Source organism: Sceloporus occidentalis, unplaced genomic scaffold, assembly GCF_023333645.1.
Source record: "Sceloporus occidentalis isolate IW3139 unplaced genomic scaffold, rSceOcc1.0.p SCAF_2, whole genome shotgun sequence".
NCBI lineage: Eukaryota > Metazoa > Chordata > Lepidosauria > Squamata > Phrynosomatidae > Sceloporus > Sceloporus occidentalis.
In genome coordinates, this window is record NW_028316982.1 from 147,421,624 (window position 1) to 147,445,483 (window position 23,860).

The following is a 23,860-nucleotide window of genomic DNA, read 5'->3' on the forward strand; positions in this document are numbered from 1 at the left end:
TGGATAGAACCAAATCCTGAAAAGAGGATAAGGAATGAAAAGTTCTTCACACAGATTGTTCCCCGCTGTCAGCCTGTGTGGATAAAAAAGGTTACAAAGCTAAATAGGAAGAATATATTTGACTGACTGTTTAATTTAGAGTGATCAGTCTCTGATTACTTCTTGCTTCCAGGTTTATTAATAAAGGAAGAGATTTCTTATTAAAATAGAGTTTTAGTCATGTGACAGTATCTGGTGCTAAATCTTAAATTGCTTAAGCAAAGCCAAAATGATAAAAGGGGAATTTCTATTGAGGATCAAATTATATTTTTCTGGCTTAAACTATTGTGGCTTCCTTATTGTAGGAAGACAAACAAAATTTAGGGTGATTCCAGCCAAAGAGCAGCATGCACAATTAAATATACTTCTTAAGAACCATCTTTTCTCTTTGCTCTTCCAAATCCTTCTTGTGATGTTTCAGGGATGCTGGTATCATAGGCTTTGCCATCCCTTCTCATGTTCTGGGTTTAGAAAGCCTTCAAGATGTGATGCTGTTGCTTTCTTTGAAAGATGGAGGATTTTTGCCATCATCTATGAATAAATCTATTTTCCCCCTTCTCTTTAGTGGCAGCAATTTAGTAATGAAAGTGAATGCGCTTCTTTCTTCATTGCCAAAAATGGATACTCGCCGAGATGTTGAATTTCTTAAAGAACAACACAGGTAGCAAGCTTCTGAAGAGCTGTGCTCTAATATTTCCTCACAATTCACTTGTAGTTGATTATTGTTTTAATATGTGTAGAGTTGTATGTAAGTTTCTATCAAAATATCATGAAGCTTATTTGAATAATACTTGGCACAAATAGAAGACAGATAATAAACAATTCATTGCATTTTTATTGGCTTAATTGCTACCACACTTGGAAAAAGCTTACATCTCACTTTATTTACCCAGTATCCCACTTTTTAGCAAATAACTTTGCAAAGTTGTTTACAAACAATAATAGTATTAAGACAACTGCAATTATAAATGTGCAAAATTGGCAGTACCAGAGGTGTGTAAATTAAGACCTGATGAAGGTGGGTGAGAGAAAAGACTGGAAATCTGCCTTATTAAGGAAAAGTCAGTGAGAACACAAAGGTTCTTTTTTTTTGTCAGTGGCCTGAACCAAAGGTGTAAAGTTGCAAAAATAGCATGAATAGAGTTCTGTAATTCAGCAGCTACTGGTAGAGTTAGCTATTATGGTTCAGAAGTACCTAAATGGAGACCCTTCATGATGACATTGGGATAGACACATGAAATAAATTGTTTCAAAAAGAGATTGTCATATAATTGAGAGATGACAATAAATGTTCTTTGATCCCCTTCTATCATTCCCTCTATTTCTGGATGTTTGGGCATGTGTACTCAGGTACATTTACACATGTACAGAGTGTGCTCATGTAGTCAACACTGTACCACACACACATGAAAGGGAGGTAGTAATATCCTTGGTGAACTCCCACCTTTTGCAGAAATACAAATTAATAAATGCATACATTGGGTAGTAGAAGAAACCTTGTATGTGGAGAAAACACAGAAATAGCAGAATTAGTGCTAAGCATGTCCTGTTTCCATTACATGCTGGCACTGGGAAAGGATACAACACCCTACACTGCAATACTTTGTTGAGGTTCTGTCTTCTCCTTCAGATGAACCTAGAATTTAGAAATAGATCACCTGCTATATCTAAACCTTTTGTCTATTATTCCTTAGTTATTCTTTAATTATTGAGTCTTCATTTGATCCAGTAGTACTGTTACCATAACAGAATTACTGTATGCATATTTTTCCAGTACTTTATTACACAGTTCTTTTCATTGGTGGCAGTGAATGCCATCAGCTTGATCTACTAAATGATCAAGCATCAATAATAATAATAATAATAATCTTTATTTCTACCCCGCCTTTCCACAATGTGATCAAGGCGGCTTACAGGTAAGAAGACAATAAAATACAAGTCAAAATATTACATATAAAAATTAAAACATCATCAGAGGAGTAGGGACGGGAAGCAAACAATCAAAATATCAGGGCAAAGATAAGACAACAACTTTAAGGTAGTTGGGGCAAAGATAGCCAGCCGAAATAAGTGTGTTTTTAAATCTTTTTTAAAAGAAAGTAACGATGCAGAGGAACGAAGCTGTACAGGGAGCTTGTTCCACAAAGTGGGGGCAAAGATAGTAAAGGCCCTCTGTGAGGTCGTTACAAAACGAGACTTAGGGACCTCCAATAGGTTGGCCCCAGATGTTCTGAGTGTGCTAGGCGGACTATATGGGGAGAGGCGGTCCTCCAAGTACCCTGGACCCAAGCCATTTAGGGCTTTATAGGTCAACACCAACACCTTGTATTGGGCTCGGAAGCGAATAGGCAGCCAGTGAAGATCTTTTAAGATAGGTGTTATATGGTCTGCCCTGGATCTGCCAGCGACCAATCTGGCTGCCATGTTTTGAACCAATTGTAGCTTCCGAGTGTGGTACAAGGGTTGCCCCATGTAGAGCGCATTGCAGAAGTCCAATCGAGAGGTTACCAAAGCGTGTACAACAGTTTCAAGGTCCCCCTGGCCCAGGTAGGGACACAGCTGGCGTATCAGCCGAAGCTGATAACAAGCACTCCTGACCGTCGCATCCACCTGAGATGTTAGCTGGAGCGACGAATCAAGGAGCACTCCCAGACTGCGCACCGAGTCCTTCAAGGGGAGCATGACCCCATTCAGGACCGGATGACAAATCTCACCACCCGGAGCAGGGGAACCTATCACCAGTACCTCCGTTTTCCCTGGATTCACACTGAGTTTGTTTTCCCTCATCCAGCCCATTACCGACGCCAGACAGACATCTAGAGGAGAGATACCAGCCTTAGTTACTGCATCAGTCGGAGACACAGAGAAGACTATTTGGGTGTCATCAGCGTACTTATAACACCGCGCCCCGTGTCTCCGGACGATCTCACCCAGCGGTTTCATGTAGATGTTAAATAGCATAGGAGACAAAATCGTTCCTTGAGGGACACCAGATGTAAGGGCCCTCTTATCAGAGCGACAGTCTCCCAGCTCCACCATCTGGAATCTACCCGAGAGGTAGGACCGGAACCACTGCAAAGCAGTGCCCCCGATACCCAACTCCCCCAGGCGTTCCAGAAGGATACCATGGTCAATGGTATCGAAAGCCACTGAGATGTCCAGGAGCACCAACAGGGACACGCTTCCCCTGTCCATGCTCAGACGGAGGTCATCAACTAAGGCAACCATGGCAGTCTCAACTCCATAGCCCGCCCGGAAGCCGGTTTGAAATGGGTCTAGAAAATCGGTGTCATCCAGGATCGATTGAAGCTGGAAAGCAACTGCTCTCTCGATCACCTTCCCCAGAAAAGGTAGCAGCGAGATGGGCCGATAGTTATTATGAATCAGGGGGTCTAGGGAGGGCTTTTTGAGCAGGGGTTTAACCACTGCTACTTTCAGTTTCGATGGAAACTGGCCCTCACCTAGAGATGTGTTAACAATGCTGTGTAACAAAGTAGACACTGCATTTCCCCCCTGGGCTGCCAACCATGAGGGGCAGGGATCAAGAGAGCATGTCGTCTTCTTAACGCTTCGAAGAATCCTGTCCACTTCATCAGTACTAACAGACTCAAAGTGATCCAGTACAACAGGGGCCACGGACGCTTCGGAGACCTCACCTACAGGATCTGCATGAATGCTGGCGTCGAGATCAGCCCTTATCCGAGAGATTTTATCCGCAAAGAAGTTGTTAAAATCGTCACAGCAGGCTTTGGATGGTACCAAAATAGGGCTCAGGGAGGGAGGGAGCTGAGTTAGCTCCCTCACAACCCTGAACAGCTCTGCTGGACGTGACTCTGCGGACGCAATACGTGCAGCATAGAACGAGTTCTTTGCTGCACTTATTGCCACTCCATAAGCTTTCAAATGAGAGCGAAGGAGTGTCCTGTCAGATAAGCGCTGATGTCTTCGCCATTTACGCTCTAGTCGTTGCACAGCCCGCTTCCTTTCCCTGAGATCTTCCGTATACCAGGGTTGTTTGTTGGAAGCAGGCCGGAAAGGACACTTGGGAGCGATACTGTGTATAGCCCTGGAGAGGTTATTATCCCAGATGTTGGTCAGGGCATCAACAGAATCGCCGTCAGTACCAGTCGTATACCCCTCTAGGACTTCTTGGAACCTTTTGGGTTCCATCAGCCTTCGAGGGTGGACCATCCTAATAGGTCCGCCACCCCCAGGGGGACTTAAGGTAGAAGCCTTGATTCGAGCCTCAACCAGGAAATGACAGGGGAGAGATTTTAGAGATCTCTACCCACGGAGCCTCCATGTCCGAACTAAAGACCACATCGAGAGTATTACCAGCGCAATGCGTTGTCCCTGAGACCAATTGAGACAGGCCCATGGCTGTCATGGTAGACATGAACTCCCGAGCCGCACCTGTTGGAACATCACTGGCCTCGAAAGGGATGTTGAATGTTAGCCATTCGTCTGTTGGATCACAGTGTTTTCATAAAGTGGTTACAAATACAAAAAGATTATATTGTATGATATTTTCTTGGAATGGTATGCCTTAAAGTCATTTGTGACCCTTTTTCATTTCTCTTTAACATTTGATGTGTTCTTCCCCATAGTGTACTAAAGATAGATCCGCAGCAAAATGAACCCTTCTTTGATGTTGTTGGAATTGTAGATCCATTAACAAGGGAAGCACAGAAGCTGTCACAGTTACTACTTGTAAGATCATATAGATTTCATGTATATAGTTCCAGCTTTATGATTATCTTTGCTGTAAGCTAGTTTAGCAATTGTAGCACAGCTATTTTCAAGACGTATTTTTAATGGCAACTGACAGCTGTGATCTGTGTGCATGTGCAAATTTACACTTTGCTTGTGAAATTTGCCAGTTCCCTTTGGGCTAGTCACTGTCATTCAAATCAGTCTACTTAAAGGAGTCATTTGGATGGTAAAATAGGAAAATACAGTCTGCCCTCCACTTTCATGGGGGTAAGGAGTGCAAGACCCCCATGAAAGTGGAAAAACCACAAATATGTGGGGGAAGGCAGGAGTGGTGTGTGTGTGCTCTTTTCCCCTCTCCTCCCATGCTTTGGCCAGCTGAGGGAAGCTGGTCAAAGCACAGGGTAAGGTGGGAGTGGCACATGCACACTCTTCTCTTCCCCCCCGCCCCATGCTTTGGCTGACTGAGGGAAGCCAACCAAAGCATGAGGGAAGGTGGGAGGGTGGTGTGCATGACATTACCGGCTGCTTCCTCCCTCCTGTGCTTTTTTCTCCTGAGGAGGAAAACCCAAGAGGAGCAGGAGGAGCATGTGCATGCCCTTCCTGGCCATGCCACGGACTAACTCAAGAATAATTAAATCTGCAGTGTCACCTGTTGATGGAAGATGACTCCATGAATTTCATAGTTTTCTTAGGTTGGAAATCCTCAGAGTGGTTTTGCCAGTTCCTTCCTCTGAAATACAACCTACAGCACCTGGTATTCAGTGGCAGTCTTCCATCCAATTCTAACCAGGGTTGACTCTGCTTAGTGCCCAAGATTAGATGAGATCTGGTGATTTTATAGTATTTAGGCCCTAAAATGGGAAAATACACCAGGTGAGATCCAATTGCTGTTTCCCAATTAAAGCAGATCCACCGAATCAATGGCGCTGCTTAAATGTGTGTTCTTGTTGTCTACCTTCCAAGTAACTTTATGGCCTCTTTAATACAGGGTTTTCTTGGCCAGATGTGTTCGAGGGGGTTGCCTTTGCCTTTTCCTGAGGCTGAGATTATGACTTGCCCAGGCCATTGAATGGGTTTCCATGGCTCAGTGGGGATTTGAACCCTTGTTTTCCACTATCCTAGTCCAACACTCAAACTACAACATGACACTGGCTCCCTGTGTTGGCTTCCATTTATTCAGTATATCTACCCTAGTTGAGAGTAGCAGTTTGGAGTAGGAGTCTGATCTAGACTACTGTGATAGAACTATTCCATGGACTATTTGCAACAGTGCTAGCTGAGGTCTTCTTACAATAAAAGCCCACATTGTTTCAGGGCTAGAGTTACAATATTAGGATAGGTGAATAAGGAAGATACAGACTAGCACAAAATAATGTCATAGGTCATAAAAATATTCTTGAGAAGAGTTTATGTAAAGTTTTACACAAGAATTTGTGCAATCAGAAGAACTTGTCTAGTTTTGGCATCTCTCCCCCAGAAATATCATTATGGCTTCTTTATAGTGTGGTTGCTTGGGAGAGAAAGAAAAGATACACCATTTTGCTCACCCCTGCACTGAGATTTCAGCAGCTACAATCTACTTCTTCTGATAACAGACTATAGTCCGTGAAAGCTTATGCCAAAATAAAAGTAGTTTGTTTCACTTTTATCATTTTATTTGTTGGACATTTGTGGGCCCACTTCATTGCTGAGGGAAAAAGCAGAATTGGGGATTTAGGGAATTAGGTTTTTCATACAAAAAGCAGAAGGAATTGCACTAATAGAAGCTTCCTATTTAATTATGACATGGAAGGTGTTCCACACAAGATAATCTGATTTTAATGTGATATTTTTTTTAAATTAGGTACTTGGTCAAATTGTCAACATGAGGCTGAGGCTCTTCATGAACTGCAAACTTAAACTGTCAGAAGCACCTTTGAAGGGGTAAGTCACATATGAAAGTGCACTATTATCATGTACACTAATGATTTCCAGATAGCTATTGTTTTCTCAAACTTGTTGGGAGGGCAGGATGGGAACATTATGCTCCTCAGAGTAATATAAAAATCCTTCCACCAAGTCATCACTACAGACTGTTGGGAATAGGTCTCTTGGCAGGTAGAAAGCATGTGACAAAAGGGGTGGCACAACCCACTTTTAATTGGGATGGAAACAGTACTGTTGTGTGGCTTTCAGCAGATTACGTCTGTGGAAATAATGGCCTTTGACAGAAAAAAAAGTCCCCCAACTCTCCTATGGAATGTTAACTTTCTTTGGCCATACAAACATCTGGTTGTTACTCCACACTCTCCTGGAGGTTTTTGTACTCTGAAATTTCTCAGTATCCAGAGTTCCCTCTTTGAAGCTATCTTTGTCCTAGAATCCTACTACTACACAAATCATAGCCATTTCGACATGCCCAAGTATTGATACTCACTTAAATAAGTATACTCATAGGTTAGCTATATTCTGTTGGAAAAATGCTTAACAGAAAAGCAGCAATGTCTCCTTTAGTGTTCATATGACATTAGTAGAGTGTCAGTGCAGCAATATTGTCCTTTAAGTATATCCTCTTAAAAATAAACCTTGTAATTAGAACCACTTATCGAACTCATCATATTACTTGGCTCATTTATTTATCATTTTGTTGTATTTGCTTTATACTCTGTGACCAACAGCCAGCAAACTTGCTCCTTTTATCAAAATAATTAGATCATTTATTATGCATTTCTGTGACCTGTATTTTGCTTTCTCCCAGACATAAAATGAGTTCTGGATGGAAAATTAATCATGGTATGCCTCACATTTGTGAAGGGCTCTTGGACTTAACCATATAATAGGACAGTGGTATTCTGCAGGCAAATGCTGCACCCTGAGCTGTGTATTCTATTTTCAGGGGGCTCATAATAATTGCCATGTTTTTGGCATGTGTTGATAGTGAAAAAAATTGTGTTTGTCAAGGGCTTCACTGGCAATTTGTTGCATAGAAATGAAAGTCGAGTTAGAAGAACTATAAAGCCTTTGGAAATTAAAAATAAGGAAAGGTCACCAAAGATTTCATCAAATATCTTGTAGCTTTATGGATTGACTGCTTCAAAAATAGCACCATTATATTCTCAGCAATAATGAATGTTGAAAATAGGATCAGAGCATTCATAGGTTTTTTTAAAGTTGTTATGCAGATGTTTCAGTTACTTCTTAACTTGCCTTTCCTATTTTAGTTTAACAATTGCTTTTTTTGTCCTAGTTTCTATCGTTTTGTTCTGGAGCCAGAACTCACTGCTGGGACCAATAATTTCTTTCCTCTTCCACCTGGGGCAAATTTCTTTGAAATGCCAGACTCCCCTCTCCTGACACTAAACATGATAACTCCAGAAAGCTGGTTGGTTGAAGCAGTGAACAGTTCCTATGACCTTGATAACATTCGTTTGAAAGATGTATGTACTCATTTCTAAATGTACTTGTTGGATGTGCACAAATCCAAATTAACAAGCTTGTAATGGGTTTTTTTCCCCTTTTGTATAAAATCGTTCTTTAAAATATTTACCTTTTGTTCCAGGAATGCCCCAAGAAAAAGGATGTATAAGACTGTATAAGGGCTGTACCTTTTTTTTCCCCAGGCACATTTCCATAACTCTGCTGACTATGACCCTACTATTCCTGGGGTCATAATTAGGGTTCTCAGTTATCCCTTATTATAGGGATGTTCCCTATTGGAGGTTTGGAAAACTGACTTAGAAATTTTTAAAAAACTTTACTTTAGGCATGGGCCTTTCAGAAAGACAGAAATGTGTTCATCATGCAATTTACAAATGTGGACAATATGTTAATTTTACAGAGAAATACATGGCTAAGTTAACTGGAGGCAATGCTTTCATTTGGTATTTAAATAGACCATAAACGTATTAATAGCTACAGGTTCTTCCCAATTGTCAGTCTTGCATATCTGCAATTTTGATTGTCCCTTGTTGCTATTTTGAAAATTTGGCAACCCTATTTGTAATTGATGAATAATGAATGATTTTCAGAAGAAAGTGTCCAATTAATTTAGAGTGTTCCAATGAAGTATATTATTCGATAACCTCTTCAGCAGTATGCCACTTGTTAGGGAATTAACTAAGAAAAAACCCTAACTCTGGTTGGCCTGTAAAAAGACCAAACAAACCATAAATTCTTTTGGAACAACTGCAAATCTAAAAGTGTCATCAGCAGCATTTTCAGCTTTAAAGAATATTTGACACTTTGAAGTTATGTCTTTAAAGCAGGAAACACAGTAATTTACCTTTTTCTGGTGGGCATTGATGCAACAGTTTTAGTCCCGTGTTCCAAGCCTAAGGTCATTCTTTTTCTTTTTCTTTTTTTTTTGTCTATATGGTAAACATACAAAATAAATAAATAAAGACCAGTAACTAAAACCAGGTGTTGGGGGAGGTTTTTGTAGTCTGATGCAGAGCTATGTAGATTGCAGAGACACTAGGTCTAGGTTGCAGGAAGGAATAAGAACTACCATAGTTGGCCTACATGAACCCTGGCCCACCTCAGCAGTTTTGACTATATCAGATGAAGTACAGCTTCCTTGCCAGAACAGATTTGGGTGGGCTAGAGCAAACATGGAACTACAGGCTTAAAAATCCATAGTTACATAGAAGGACAAATCAATTCAGGACAACCGTGGTGTGTTTAATTTTTTTTCCTTTTCATCAATCCAATCCAGTCCACACTGCAGAAATAATCCAGTTTGACAGTGTTTTAACTGCCCTGGCTCAGTGTTAGGGAATCCTGGGAACTGTAGTTTATTGTAGCACCAGAGCACTCTCACAGAGAAGGCTAAGAGCCTTGTCGCATTATTAAACAATGCAGGCAAATGCAAAAACTCCCTCTGCAGGATGCTCTCTTCTATTTGTAAAATCATGGAAGAGGGTCGTGAAAGAGTCCCATTTGCAAAACTGAAATACAGAGTGCCTGCGTTTTATGCGAGTGCACCAAACACAGCTTTCAGCATACGCTGAAAGCCACTCTGGAAGAGCCTGTCGCACACCCTGGAAGAACTAATGGGGCGTGTGCCCGTGGCACGTGTGTGCCACCGTGCACCACAGGCGTGAGCCCCATTACTTCCTATGAGGCTTCAGCATATGCTGATTTCCCCTTAGGCGGAGGGATCCAGAACGGATCCCCACATAAGGGGAGAGTGCACTGTAATCAGTTTGGCAAAAACGATGCTATTATAATGCTCTCCCACACTTTTATCATCTGAAGAGAATGAGAGTCATTCTGAGGGAGGGGAAAAAACACTTCTTTTCATTTGCCTGCCGGGTTTGTTTACTAATGCAATAAGTCTCTAAATGTCTCATAAAACTATAATTCCCAGAATTCTCTAGCATTGAGCCAGAACAGTCAAAATGATGTGAATCTGGATTATTTCTGCAGTGTGGATTAGGTCCCAGAGAACATGTGGTGAAGCAAACTTTTACCATTCCTGAGACCAATTTGCTTTCTTTGGACTGTAACTCCCTTAATTCCTCAACCAGCATGCCTGGAGCTGTAGTCTAAAAAAAGCAATTTAACAAATTCTGGTTAGGATTTCAATGATTTCATTGATAGCCAGAGGTTGTTTAGGGTATACAAATATCTTTAATAGTTAAGTGATTGTAAGGTCTACCCTTCCAGCTCCAGCTGGGGAGTCAGCAGTAGAGCTTGAAAATTGCTTTTTGGACCCAAATGCCCAGAACCCTATGAGTGATGGTGCTTACTAGAAGATTATGGGGATTGTAGTCCAAAAAGTAACTTTTCTAAACTTGGGGCAATGCTTAAATAGTGAGGAACTGCAATCGTATTGTTTATTGACATCAATGAAACTAGACTCTGTCCATGACTAAAACCAAAACATTTTACCATCCCTGTATGCATTTTTGCTAATAAATGGAATGCTAAAATAATCAAATACCGGTTTTCACAGGTGGATGGTGTTGTTTCAGCTGAGTACGAATTGGAATATTTGTTGCTTGAAGGACACTGTTTTGATGTGACCACTAGACAGCCGCCTCGTGGACTGCAGTTTACCCTAGGAACAAGGAATAATCCTTTTCAGGTTGATACTATTGTGATGGCCAATCTGGTAGGTCCTGGCAGTAAAACAAGGAGAATATGTAATTAATTTGGACAAAGGCACATTATTATTTTCCTAGAATCATATCATCTGGGTGCAGCTTGCTACTTATTTTTTGAAGCTTCTACTTTTACTTGTCAAGAAGGGACTGCTAATGATAATTACATGGCTTCTGAAGCTGAAGCTGTCAGTTTAAAGTCTGGGAATCATTAAAAATGCCCTATGGTTGTGAATTGCCTGATAATATTCTTTCAGTACCGTATATACTTATGTCTAAAAATTTATGTCCAAAAATTGGCCCCAAAATCCCAGGCCAACTTATTTATGGGTCAGTATGATAATGTGATAGCAGCTCTTTCAGATTTCTCCATGTAGTGTAAGATAGTTTCTTTTTCTCTTGAGCCAAGCAGAAAGAGTCCAGAGTGATTAATTGCTGTTAGAGAAACAGAGACTCAGGATAGTTTATTTTTCTCTTGTGCCAAGCAGAAAGAATCCTGAGTGATTAATTGCTTTTAAATAAATAGAGACCCTCTCCGCTCTGCGCTGAAACCAAAATTGAAACAAATAGCCTCAGTTAGAGTCTCTCTTGCTGTATGCACACATACACACACTGAAGGAGCCTCCAGGTTTTACCCTGAACTTATGCACGGGTCATGGCAAAATCCATAATTTTGGCCCCAAAACCTGCCCTCAATTTATGCAAGAGGTCAATTTATAGTCAAGTATATATGGTAATTTTCAGCATAATGAAGGCTTTCCTGGTGGGTTATTGCCATTCTGCCATGTAATAAAATATATATTGTGAACAACCAAGTATATATGAAATGATAAGGAGAGTGACATTGGACAAACAGGGCTGTTCCCCACTTTTATTAACATTAATTAACTTTTATATTTTCTACAGTTTGGACCCTTATTTGTTTAGAAAATAGCTTGTTTTGTTACTTACTATTTTTTCATCATTAAAATTTTATTTTTTAAATTGATCAATGAAGGAATAGCATAAAACATTTTTTTAAATTCCTGTTAAAGTTCCTTTTTAAAGTAATCTGAAAAATCATTTCACCAAATACAGTGGCTTTATTCTGGTTTGTTACACTATTTCTGGAATGTGGTTTCATTACTTTACATTTTCAAAAAAGTGATTAACTACAGGTAGCTACATTGCTTAAAACTTATTATTTGAATATATGTTGACAAGTTTGAGCAGTTACTCAAAAAGTGGAAATTGTAATTTACAGTATCCTCTTTTGGGCATGTTGGAATAGGAGCGAGGCAGGGGAGTATATGAGCCTAAGGCCTTGTACAGGCTTGTCCTCATGTAACTAAAGCCTGTCTTAGCATTATGTGTATTTTTGCCATTGACTTCAATAGTGTTGGTTATTCCCAATTGGAACAGACCCTTGAATTAACTGTTCAGTCAACATATGGGTAAATTCCATTGATTCAGTGGGCCTCCTCTAGTTGGGAGTTTGAATAGGAAGCTCTTCTTTGTTTCTCTTCGGTGCTTGCTCTCTCTCTCTCTCTCTCTCTCTCTCTCTGTTTTAACATTATTATAACCTCAGAAATAAGTCGATCCCAACTCATGGCAAACCTGTGAATGAGATGTCTCCAAGCCCCTCTATCCTCTACCTCCCTGCTCAGATCCTGTAGGCTTAGGCCCTGGTCTCCCTGAATGAAACTATCCATTTGCCATGTGGTCTTCCTCTTTTTCTACTTCCCTCCACCTTCCCCATCATCACTGTCTTTTCTAATGAGTCCTGCCTTCTCATGATGTGGCAAAATATGACAGCCTCAATTTATTCATCTTGGCTTCCAAGGAAAGTTCTGGCTTGATATGTTCAAGGATCCATTTATTTGTATTTTTAGCTGTCAGTGGTATTTGCAGCAATCTTCTCCAGCTTCTCATCTCATATGAGTTTATTTTCTTCCTATCTGCTTTCTTCACTGTCCAGCTCTCACATCCCTACATGGTAATAGGGAATGCAATAGCTTGAATGATTCTAACCTTAGTTTCAGGGTTAAAAAATAGTTTTTAAAAATAATTTTGCAGACAGTGTTACTGTTAAGTTTATTTCCACTCTAGATCTGTAAAATGGGTATTCAAACTTAGCTGGAGATCAGTAGAAAGACGAGCGACCAGTTAATCCCTTTATAGAGCATGGGAGCATTTGCCTTGTCTCCCTTGAATATAGGGATGCAAAATGATTCAAATGTTCCATTTTGATTTAAATGCCAACAACTGAACGTGTACTCGATTATGAATAATACACCTGCCTTTATAATGAAAGGGTAGTGATTTCATGTTGGTTGTGAAATGCTAGTTTTTATTATGCTTTGAGATCAAAGCACCAAGGGAGTTGATTTCACTGATCACTGATGTAAATACATGCCTTTCACCCTCTGTGAGATCTATGTAAGTAGTATTTTCCCTGCTTTTAAAACCAATTGGGCTTTTGTTTTTGGTTTGATTTGTAGGGATATTTTCAATTAAAAGCAAACCCAGGTGCTTGGACTTTGAGACTACGTGGAGGAAGATCTGAAGACATCTACCAAATATTTAAGTAAGTCAAAACATTTTTCTTCTAGCGTTAGTATTGTAACATATTTGCAACTTCAGTACAGTAAAATATTACTTATGTTGAAAATAAGCAGTCAGATCCATGTGTGGCACATTCTACACTTTCCAGCGGTATGGCATTTTGGCTAACCCTGTTTGGTCCTACATCTTCAACCTCTGCAGCACTGATTTTCACCAAAGTGTCCTAGTTGAAATAAGAGGTTTTGGCTGCCCTTCTTCTTACTTTGACTGAATTAGAAGTTTCACCATTGTGCCATACAAAGGCTTAATCTGCATGCAAGGCTAAAAGTGTTACACCCTTCTTCAGTCTCATTCTAAAACTGGTATGAATATGCAAAATACATTTGGTTTTATAAAAAAGTGTACATGAGAGAGAGAGAGAGAGAGAAACAGTTTGAGAAACATAAAGAATTAAGTTAAGCAAATCACATAATTTTGCTTACTTCCCATAGTTTATGCTTTAGTACGGATTATCTTTGTGTACAAAATATATAGAGCTATGACGTCATTTACGTACTAGAAGACTAAACCATGTTGACTTCTTTGGAATGAAACGTAACCAACTAGGCCGTATTTCCATATGTAGTTTTAAAGAACATAATTCATGTTACAAACTTCCTTCTTGAAATGATTGTTTTTTAAAAAATAAATGTCCTCTGCTATTTAGACACTCATGGTGTCACTACTCATGGCAGCAATAATCATTTTGAAGCAGCTGCACCGGTAAACCAGAATTTCTTCTGCTGTGTCACTGTAGATGACAGCAGATCTAAATTTGGTCTCACAGGTGATAGGTTTTTCATCTGATTATTCTGATTCATTTGCAGCCTGATTCTGTTGTCTCTGTTGATATTATCAGGCACTGTAGGGCTCTGAACATTAGCCATTGCATTCCCCATCATAACTCCCTCCCCCCATCATTGTGTTAAGATGTGAGTGCTGGACAATAAAGGAAGCTGACAGAAAGCGAATAAAGTCATTTGAGATGTGGTGTTGGAGAAGAGTGCTGAGGATACCTTGGATGGCCAAGAAGATAAACAAATGCATTCTATAAAACAGATCAAGACCGGACTCTCCCTAGAAGCCAGATGACTAAATTGAGGCTGTCATACTTTGGCCACATCATGAGAAGGTATGAATTATTAGAAAAGGTAATAATGCTAGGAAAGGTAGATGGCAGTAGAAAGAGTGGGAGACCACATGCCAGGTGGATGGATTCAATCAGAGCAACCATGGGACTGGAGGACAGGGGTCTTGGAGAGGTCTCATCCATGGGGTAGCCATGAGTCAAGGTCATCTTTAGGGCAATTAACAACAATAGGGTTTAAACTCAGATCCCTGCAGACCAGCAACAGATCGTCTACTCCCTGCACCATATAGGTTGCTGTTTGTGGAGATACCATTAAAGAACTATTATCAGAGCCTATACAATATAACTGATTGCAGAAATCATACATTCCCGAAGTTCTGTCTAGTTGTTTTTAACTGTCATCGTTGACCTCAGTGTATGGGGATCTCATGAATGAGAGACCTCCAAGGACACCTTGTCATCCACAGTCCCACTCAGGCTTTCCAAACTCAGGGCAGTGATTTCTTGATTGAGTCTGTCCATCTGCAATATGTTCTTTTTCTTTTCCTGGTGCCTTATGCCTTCTACCTTATCAAGCATGATTGTCTTTTCTGGGGAATTATACCTTCTCATGATAGGTCCAAAAGTTCAACAGTCTCAGTTTAGTTATCTTAATTTCTAGGGAGAGTTCAGACTTGATCTGCTCTAGGACCCTTTATTTGTCTTTTTAGCAGTTCATGGTTTCCTCAGAACTCTCCTCAAGCACCATATATCAGATGAACTGATTCTCTTCCTATCAGCTTTCTACACTGTTCAACTTTAAACATACCATGTTTCCTTGAAAAGAAGACACTGTCTTATATTTATTATTCCTCAAGAAGACACAGTATGGCTTATTTCAGGGGATATCTTATTTTTATTAAGTATGGTACAACAATCTACATTTATTCAAATATAGTTAAGTTTTCTTCTTCTGGAACATTGTCATAACTCTCCAAACCCAAAATTTCTTGCAACTCCATTTCCTTTAGAACCATTGGCCCCAATCTTTCCGCTCCCTTTCCGCCCCCTTCTGTTCCACACCAGGCCTATCACTATGTCTTAGTTTTGAGGTATGGCATATATTGTGCAAATGCTTAGAAATCCTGCTACGGCTTATTTTATGGGTAAGTCTTATTTTCGGGGAAACCATAGAAATGGGAAATATGATGGCATGGACAATCTTAACTTTAGTGTTTGGTGATATATCTTTACACGTCAGGATCTTGTCTTGTTCCTTCATAGAACTCTTCTCCTGCACCAGAGTTCTGTCTGCATCCTACTAAGGTCTGCTGCATTTACTTCTGTTACTGTGGGAATCTTCTAAGCTATTCCTTTGCCCTTTCAGTTTGCCTGTCGGTTGCCCCATTGCCTGCAGTAGCAGGCAGTGTCCACTGATGCTGGTGAGCCACAAGAGCTCGAGCCAACTGCTTCTAATTAGTTACCCAACCTACTTCCTTGCTAGATTTAAAAATACTGTTTTACTTCCATTCAGAAGGGTAGAGTGACATTGCTAGGGGTTGGGTAGACATTTGGGGTTCTTCTTTTTAAAAGTCACAGCTGTTCCAAGCATGCCAAAAATGCCCCCATAGTTAATTAAACTATTTGCTTATTATGTACAGTTGAAAAATATTTTTTTTATTTCTTTGTACTCTTATGAGGACTGGTATTTTTGCTGCTGGATGCCTCGCTGCATTGTACCCTGCTAAGAGTATAAGACTGCTTGCTGCCTCTCCAGCTGCAGCTGTCAATCTGAACCTTACCACTACTTTTTTAATTTAAGGTATTTGCACACCTTGGATACATCCAAAAAATTGTACTCTATTACCTCAGCATGGCACACACATGATCCTGGCTTCTCAAAGGCAATGCCAATAGAGTGCAAGCTCTGGCAGATTCTGCCAGTCTGTTAAGGTTTTCAGCATGCTCCTGGCAGTAGACAGTATGTCTGCTATCCAAGGATTAGTCTAGTACAGAGAATTTTGTTGCCAGAAGGCTGGCCATCAAGTGAGGAATTGGCCACAGCAACTATGAACCCATCAGGAATGTGGAATAGTTTAGATCTGCTTTGGTGGAGGGATTAACCTACTGGTGTAATTACAGACCCTCAAAATACTCATGTTCATATATACCTGGCACATCATGGTAAACCATTACAGTAATATACAAGAAGGTAATGGAAATGCCATGAAAAAGCATGCCTAGTTAAAACAAAAGTAGCTTCCAAATTCACCAAAACCAATTCTTATAGCAGAAGGGATGACTCACAATGTTTAATATAGGTTTTCTTCTTACAGATCTTAAAAAAAAACATGATCAGTTTATTTAAAGTATTTGATGGAAGTACCTTAGGCTGGTGGTGCCTAAAAGGCAAAAATAGAGTCACCAAGGGAGGAAAAAAAACCTTCTCCAGGGAAGTAATTCCTTAACTGGGACACTATCAGTGCTCTAAGAGCTTGTCATGTCTTTCACCTGCTTAATTTCTGCAGGTGGTAGCACTCTGAGAAAGTCTTTGATCAGAGGTCCTTTACTGTTGTACCAGTTTATACAGAACAAGTTGGTTCTTATGTTATCAAATTTTAGACCATGAAAGACTTAAAGATCAAAGCCAAAACCCTAACTTGGGCATAGCATGTATGTGTGCCGTCAAGTTGCTTGTTGACTTGTGGCAACCCCATGGATTTCATAATGTTTTCTTCAGCAAGGAGTGTTCAGAGGTGGTTTTGCCAGTTCCCTCTCCTGAAATACAGCCTACAGTATCTGATATTCATTGGCAGTCTCTCATCCAAGTACTAAGTAAAGCTGGCCCTGCTTAGCTTCCAAGATCAGACAGGATTTTAAGGGTATTATCATAGAGTCTTTAAAACTGACTAAAATGTTCTCAGGGAGCCATCCCACTTAAAACCTTGTTGGTAGGGCCAGATTATTAATTGTTCAAGGACAGCAATTGCTCCACACACTTCTCACTGGCTAGGGGCCCTAGTCCTAAGGGAGAAATGATGTTGCTTGCTTCCTCTCCTTCCCCAGTCCCTTTCTGAATCTCCCAATGTTTCTGTTATTATCAGTATCTCGTAGGCTGTTTTAATAATAGAGTCAAGCTGCATGGAATCACAAAGGTTTCAGGGCTCTGTGTGGGGTCACACATGAAGATTTGGGTGCCTTTGCCTATTATTGCTCTATATTTCATTTATTCATTTGTTTAATTTCTGTGTCATTATTATAAGATTAGCCACACATATCAAAAGAAGTGGGGGCTGTTTTTCTTTTTGGAACTGCCGCCGTCTCCAGCCACCTTGGTTTGGTCCTGTCCATTGAGCTAACTTCAGTTTCTGAAGCATCTTCAAGGGCAGGCTGAACAGCAATGCATTTCATTAGTCTAAATGTCTACCAAAATTCTTGAATGAGGGGCTGGAATTTGAGTTCTGTAGAGTATTATTGGCAAGACCTGGGACTGATAAAATATTTTTAAAGGAAATTGAAACAGAGAATACTTTTTAGCACACTTTGAAATGTGCTGTGTTGACACTCTTTAAAATGTTTACTTGACTAAGATATTCTAGTGTTTCTTCTTGTGAATGGCTGCTTTCTATTTGATGATAACTAAAAATACAAAAGCTTATTCTTAACATGCTTGAGAAGGTCAGCATGATGGATTAAAATATAAAACAAATAGAAAAGAATGTATGCAGTTCTGCATGACATTTTTGTTATTTAACTGAATATCATGAAGAGTGATTTCACTTGTGTGTATACAAACTGGATAGTTACTCTCCCTAAAGTAAGGATTGGATTGTAATTATGTCTCAGGCTGTCAAGAAGAAAGGATCTGGTCACGTCTACACAGAAGTAAGTCCCACTGAATTCAGTGAAACTTAATCCCAAGTATTTGGATGTGGGATTGCAGATTAGATTCAATTAGGCAAATTAAATGAAGCATGGTGTTTTTGTTTTGTTTGACTTCTCACTCTAAGCTAAGACAGTGTTCTTAATTTTTAAACCTGGTTAGTTTCCCCAAAATAGATGTTGATACTGCACTAATCTCAGGAGGTGGGTGGCAGTCTATTTCATTTTTCACTTCAGCTACTAGCTTTTAAAAGAATGTTTAAAAATAAGTGAGCAAGAAATGTTTAGAATATGTTTAAAAATAAATGAACCCTTTGGTGTTTGGGATGGGAAGGTAATTTGTCATACTCTTCAGTGACCCAGGATTACTCACCCACACACAGAACTTGGGAAAGTCACTTTTCCAAGTTCTGCATTTTGATGAGTAATAATAGTTCATGTTGGCTGGGCGATTCTGGGAGTTGCACCAAAAAAAAAAACACCTTACAACCTGTTAGCATTTGCAGTGTTCTAAGTGATAAAATAGTTATAAACAGTGATCTTGAATGGGATAGATGGGACCGCTTTCTGCACAAAAGGACTGGTTTCTGCACAAAAGAATAGCTGTAGCAGTTTTGTTCTTTCTGGACTCCAGCTGTTCAGTGAAGATACCTCAAGTTACTGGGTTTTATTTTTGCCACAGTAGTTTGTGCACATGGGGATTCAGATGCAACTGCTGGCATGGACCTAAATACAATCATTAGTCTGAACTAAAATACATCCATTTAACTAATGGGAACTTTGCAAGTCAACACTTACATAAGTTCCATTGATTAAATAGGTCTACTGTGGTTGAAACTAGCAATTCAGTTTAATCATAGGCATTTGCCTCCAATGAAGTTACTGTAGCATTTAGTAGTTTAACATTGCAGTCTAAACTTCGAAGTTTGGAAAAATTACTTTTTTGTCTAGAACTCCCAGAAGCCCACAGCCAAACAAAAGCTATTTAGAAATTACAAATCAAGCTCCAGCCAACCTGAGGTATAATTTCCTTTTAGTCTTTTGGGTCACTGCAGCTGCAGGGGTTAACTGGGAGGACCGCTTAGTCCTTTCTATTGCCTTGCAGTTCTCCTTGATTGCCATTGTAAATCAAGCATATGGAGATATTATATGAAGTAGATTAGCCTTCCAGATACTTTGGATTACAGTTGTCATAATCCCATGCCACTGGTCATGCTGTCTGGGGTTTACAGGAGCTGAAATCTAAAACAGTTAGATGGCCAAAGTTTCCTCATCTGTGTGAGACTGTTCCCCCTAACTTGTTTGCCTTGCTCCTATGTACTTTATGATTCAACTGTTAGCTTGGCTGTTAGCTGAGGTGCCATATATTCTTATATGTTGAGACATTTTTGACAAAAAAAAATCAACCCAAAAATGATTTATACATGAGTCAGTGCTCAAACAGGGATATGACAAGAGCAGAGACAAGAGGCAGATGTGAAAAGCCCCTCTTAGTATGGCATGATGTGCAAGCAGCACTTCCACCCCATCACCCCTCTTTTGCCCAAACTGGAGAAAGAAAGGCAGCTCTCCCTCTTTGTCCACCTACATTTTTAGCCTGAATAGTGTTCAGCTGCAATGGGGAACCCAACTAGATACTACTGGGGCAGTCATTTTTTAATAAGGATAGGTTTTTCTTTAGAGAGCCTACAGCCAGGGTGGCATATCTGCCTTTTCCTGGACATGTCCTACATTTCAACCTTTTGTCCAGGGATATAGGAGGAACTCCAAAATGCCCTCATTTCTGTAGATGACTAAGAAACCCATTAATTAACACCACTTGCTGTTCCTCTTCCAACCAATGTGCATACCTGGTAGCCTGTCTTAACTACAAATAGTGGGATAGGATGGATCCTTCTAAAAATATTTGTTCCTAGAAGCAGCAGCAGACAAGATTTGTCCCCACAGCTCAGAGTGTGTTTGGTTCTTTGGGTGTGGGGAGGAAAGGAGCCCTTTGAGTAACACCGTATTTGCTGTTCCCCTTAGAGAAATGTGTCTACACTCTGCCTGTATCTCTCCTGTCCACCAAACAGCCTTCCTTTCTGAATCCGATGTTAAAGCCTACTCCCTCCATCCTCCTTTTCCCTCTCTGGACCTCTCCCAACCATGTAACACCAGTCCCTTTTATTTTGCATCTTATGTTTAAACCTACTCCTCCAGCATCAGGGAAGGGGTGTTAGATGGCTGGGAGAGGTCCAGAGAGGGAGAAGGATGATGGGGAAAAGGAGGTTTTAACACTGGATTTAGAATGGAGGGAAGTAGAGGGAAGTGATGTTAGGTGGCTAGGCGAGGTCCAGAAAGGGAAAAGGCGAAGGTTTTAACATTGGGTGCAGAAAGAAAGGAACAGGAGAGAAGTGGTGTTTGGTGACTGAGAGAGGTCCGGAGAAATCATTGGGGAAGAGAGAAGGTCTCAACTTTGGATAATGCTAACAAGGCATTTTGAGGAAGATAGGTTCATCAGAAAAATACAGTCGACTATGGACCCTTGTTATACACTGGGGTTTGGTTCCAAGATCCCCATGTATAACAAAATCTGTGTATGCTCAAGTCCCATTAAATATAATGCCATAGCAAAATGATGTGTGCCTTATAAAAAATGGAAAATCAAGGTTTGATATTTGAAATTTATACTTTTTTGAATATTTTCAAACCATGGATGCTTGAATCCGTGTATAAGAAGGGCTGACTGTATATGTAATATATCTGTAAATTAAACATATGAAATGAATGTATATTTATATTAGGGATTCCATCTTTTATTTTGTAACATCCTACATATTAATTGAATGTCCTACATTTTTGGAACCTTGACCTTTTTTGCAGTTATGACATCTGGTCACCCTGACTATTGCGGACATTTTCAATTGGGGCATACTATATAAGACTTGTGAGGCTTGGCAGTGTCTACAGAGAGGCTTACACAATGGGTCCCCTGGTATCCACTGATGTTTGGTTCCACCCCCACCCCCATGGATTCAAGTCCCATTATACAGTATACAATGGAGTAGTAAAACTGTGTCTTTTACATAAAATGGAAAAATTAAGGTTTGCTTTTTGGAATTCTTTTGCACAGAAGCTTATATAGTATGCCCCTATTAAAATGGCCACCACAGTCTCTCTTTGGCCAGAAAAATTGTTGGGGGAGGGTTGCCATTCTTTTTCCAGTTTGAGCAAAGGAGGAGTAATAGGGTGGGAGTGCTTCTTCCACGCCAAGAGGGGTTTCTTGTCTATGACTTTTGTTCTCCAGTTGGGGCAAGAGAGGAGTAATGATGTGGGCTTTTGCCTTTGCACTCGGTCTGTAGTAGAGGCAGGTTGCTTTCCTTGTTCTTCTCTCCCCCACCCCACCCCGACTTTTTTTTCAGGCTGTATTCTCATTCTTTTTCCTCATTTATATTCCTTTCCCTATTTGTATTTGTATAGATGTAGACATTTTGACATCAGCAATACCATTTACAACCCCGCTCTTGTGACCCCCTTCAATAGACAGATCCTCTCCTTCTCTTTCACTCTTCTTAAGTATGTTCCCCCTATACATTTTTTAAAGGAGTGGAAAATACTTTTTTGTTAACATGCCCTTAAGTTTTACCCTCAGCATCTTCATGAGTCATAGCAAAATCCATCAGTTTGCCCTGAAGCGTCCTCTTGCCTTATTCGTGAAAGCAACTTATACATGAGTATATAGGTAAACAGATGTTCTTTCTGGAATAGGGCTGTAGAGATTGTGAGGGCTTTTATTGGCTAGGGACCCTAGAATGCTACCTATTGCATGGTTCAGGAATACAGTAAACAACCCACCCACCCCCAAATATATCTGGCATTTCTTTTCACTGTTAGGCATTTTCCTATACCAAAATGCTAGGTTTCTGTTCTCCTGCAATTAGGAGGAGTAGACTTAGAAGGTGCTGGGAAGTCCCATAGGTCAAACCTGTGCATATAATGCCATCTCCTTTGGCTGCAGAAGAACAAATCTTCACCATATCAAAGTATATTAGCTACATATGAGAGGGAGAAAAGAAACAAAATCCTGTTTATATCTGAAGCTTTCCTTACTGCCTTAAACAGAGAAATGTTGGATTAAATCATTAATGGATTACAAGAGCAACAGAACTGCTTTTATTGCATGAAGTATCATACTGTTACTCAGTGCTCTAAAGCCAGTCTTGGCATCTCATTTTGATGTGCATCTATTAGTAATATTCTAGACCTGTTTAGCTTAGGAAGCATAATTCCAAAAGCTTCCCAAGAAGTGCCCACAATCAGTTATTTGCAAAAGATTACCAGATGGTAGGTTGCTTATTTTCTAAAAGTGCCCAGAGGGTGCTTTTCTGAGGCTGAATCTGTAAGTCATTTGTTGTTTGTTTTCAAACACCAGAATCAAGTATTTTGCATGAAGAGATACTTGGGGGACTTGGCCAACAAGCTTGGCAACAGAGTTTTCCAACAATCACTTGTTGCTGTTCAGTGTGATTAGGATTATTCTTTAAATAAAGATCCAACTATGGTCTTTGAATTTAGAATTAACTTCTAAGATGCTGAGCCTGTGGCTTGTAGATACTGGTATCAATCTCAAGTGTGGGGTTTTGTTGCAGGAGTCCTTCAGCTCTGGCATGCATCTGTTGTGTATAATAGCACCATATTGTCATAAGATTTGTTGGGCCAACTTGTGTGCTAAATTGATATGTACAATTTTTTACAAAAATTAATCCCCCTAATATATTCTTCTGCTAGCAGCCTTCACTGGAAGCATACGAATGTGGAAAACTTCCTAACTTCGTAAGCTAGTACAATGCATATTGAGAAGCAGAGAGGTTTGGTTTTTTTCATTTTCCTCTGAGCAAACTGTTCTATTTCTCTGCATTGTAACTCAAAAAGTAGTAGATTTTTTTTTGTCTGCAGATAAATAATATTTTTCTCTCCCTCCAAGGCATGAAGGGACTGAATCTTCTGAAGTTCCAGAGGAGGTTATCGTGGTATTAAACAATTTTAGAAGCAAAATCATCAAAGTCCAAGTAAGTATGCTAATAAATCCTTATGGGAATGATTATATTTTTCTTTCCTTCTTAGCAAGGTTAAAGCTCAGCATGGTTAGTTAATGAGGCTTGCTGGGTGCTTTATATCTGACGGCAACATCCCTTGCTTTACTTGATAGGTACAGAAGAAACCTGATAAAATTGATGAAGAGCTCCTGAGTGATGAGCTAAGAGGAGAAGAGGAGGAGAATTCTGTGGCAAGGTAAAATGGCTTGTCCACACTTGGACCAAAAAAGCACACTTGGCTTTTCTTTATTTTTCAAAGATTTGTGACTGATTAAATATTGAGAAGCTGAGCTCTGATTCGTGAAGAAGGCAAATAGCTTTTATTCTATGTGGGAACTTCATTGATACTGTGTTTGGAACATTTCTTGTCTTGCTCCTCAGCCTAAGGTAATTCTTGGAGCAACTAACTCCCAAAA

The 23,860-nt window shown here is 40.0% G+C and overlaps 1 protein-coding gene across 4 annotated transcripts in view; it reads left to right on the forward strand.

Moving 5' to 3' along the window:
• Positions 1 to 23,860, forward strand: part of LOC149319134 (UDP-glucose:glycoprotein glucosyltransferase 2-like) — a 104,038-nt gene that overhangs the window by 67,167 nt on the left and 13,011 nt on the right. For all 4 annotated transcript variants that reach the window (XM_089511160.1, XM_089511161.1, XM_089511163.1 and 1 more), the window contains exons 24-31: positions 605 to 700; positions 4,647 to 4,749; positions 6,596 to 6,675; positions 7,979 to 8,168; positions 10,688 to 10,846; positions 13,316 to 13,401; positions 23,333 to 23,417; positions 23,558 to 23,640. In XM_089511160.1, coding sequence (XP_089367286.1) covers positions 605 to 700; positions 4,647 to 4,749; positions 6,596 to 6,675; positions 7,979 to 8,168; positions 10,688 to 10,846; positions 13,316 to 13,401; positions 23,333 to 23,417; positions 23,558 to 23,640 — 882 coding nt within the window. The remainder of the gene's footprint in view (positions 1 to 604; positions 701 to 4,646; positions 4,750 to 6,595; positions 6,676 to 7,978; positions 8,169 to 10,687; positions 10,847 to 13,315; positions 13,402 to 23,332; positions 23,418 to 23,557; positions 23,641 to 23,860) is intronic.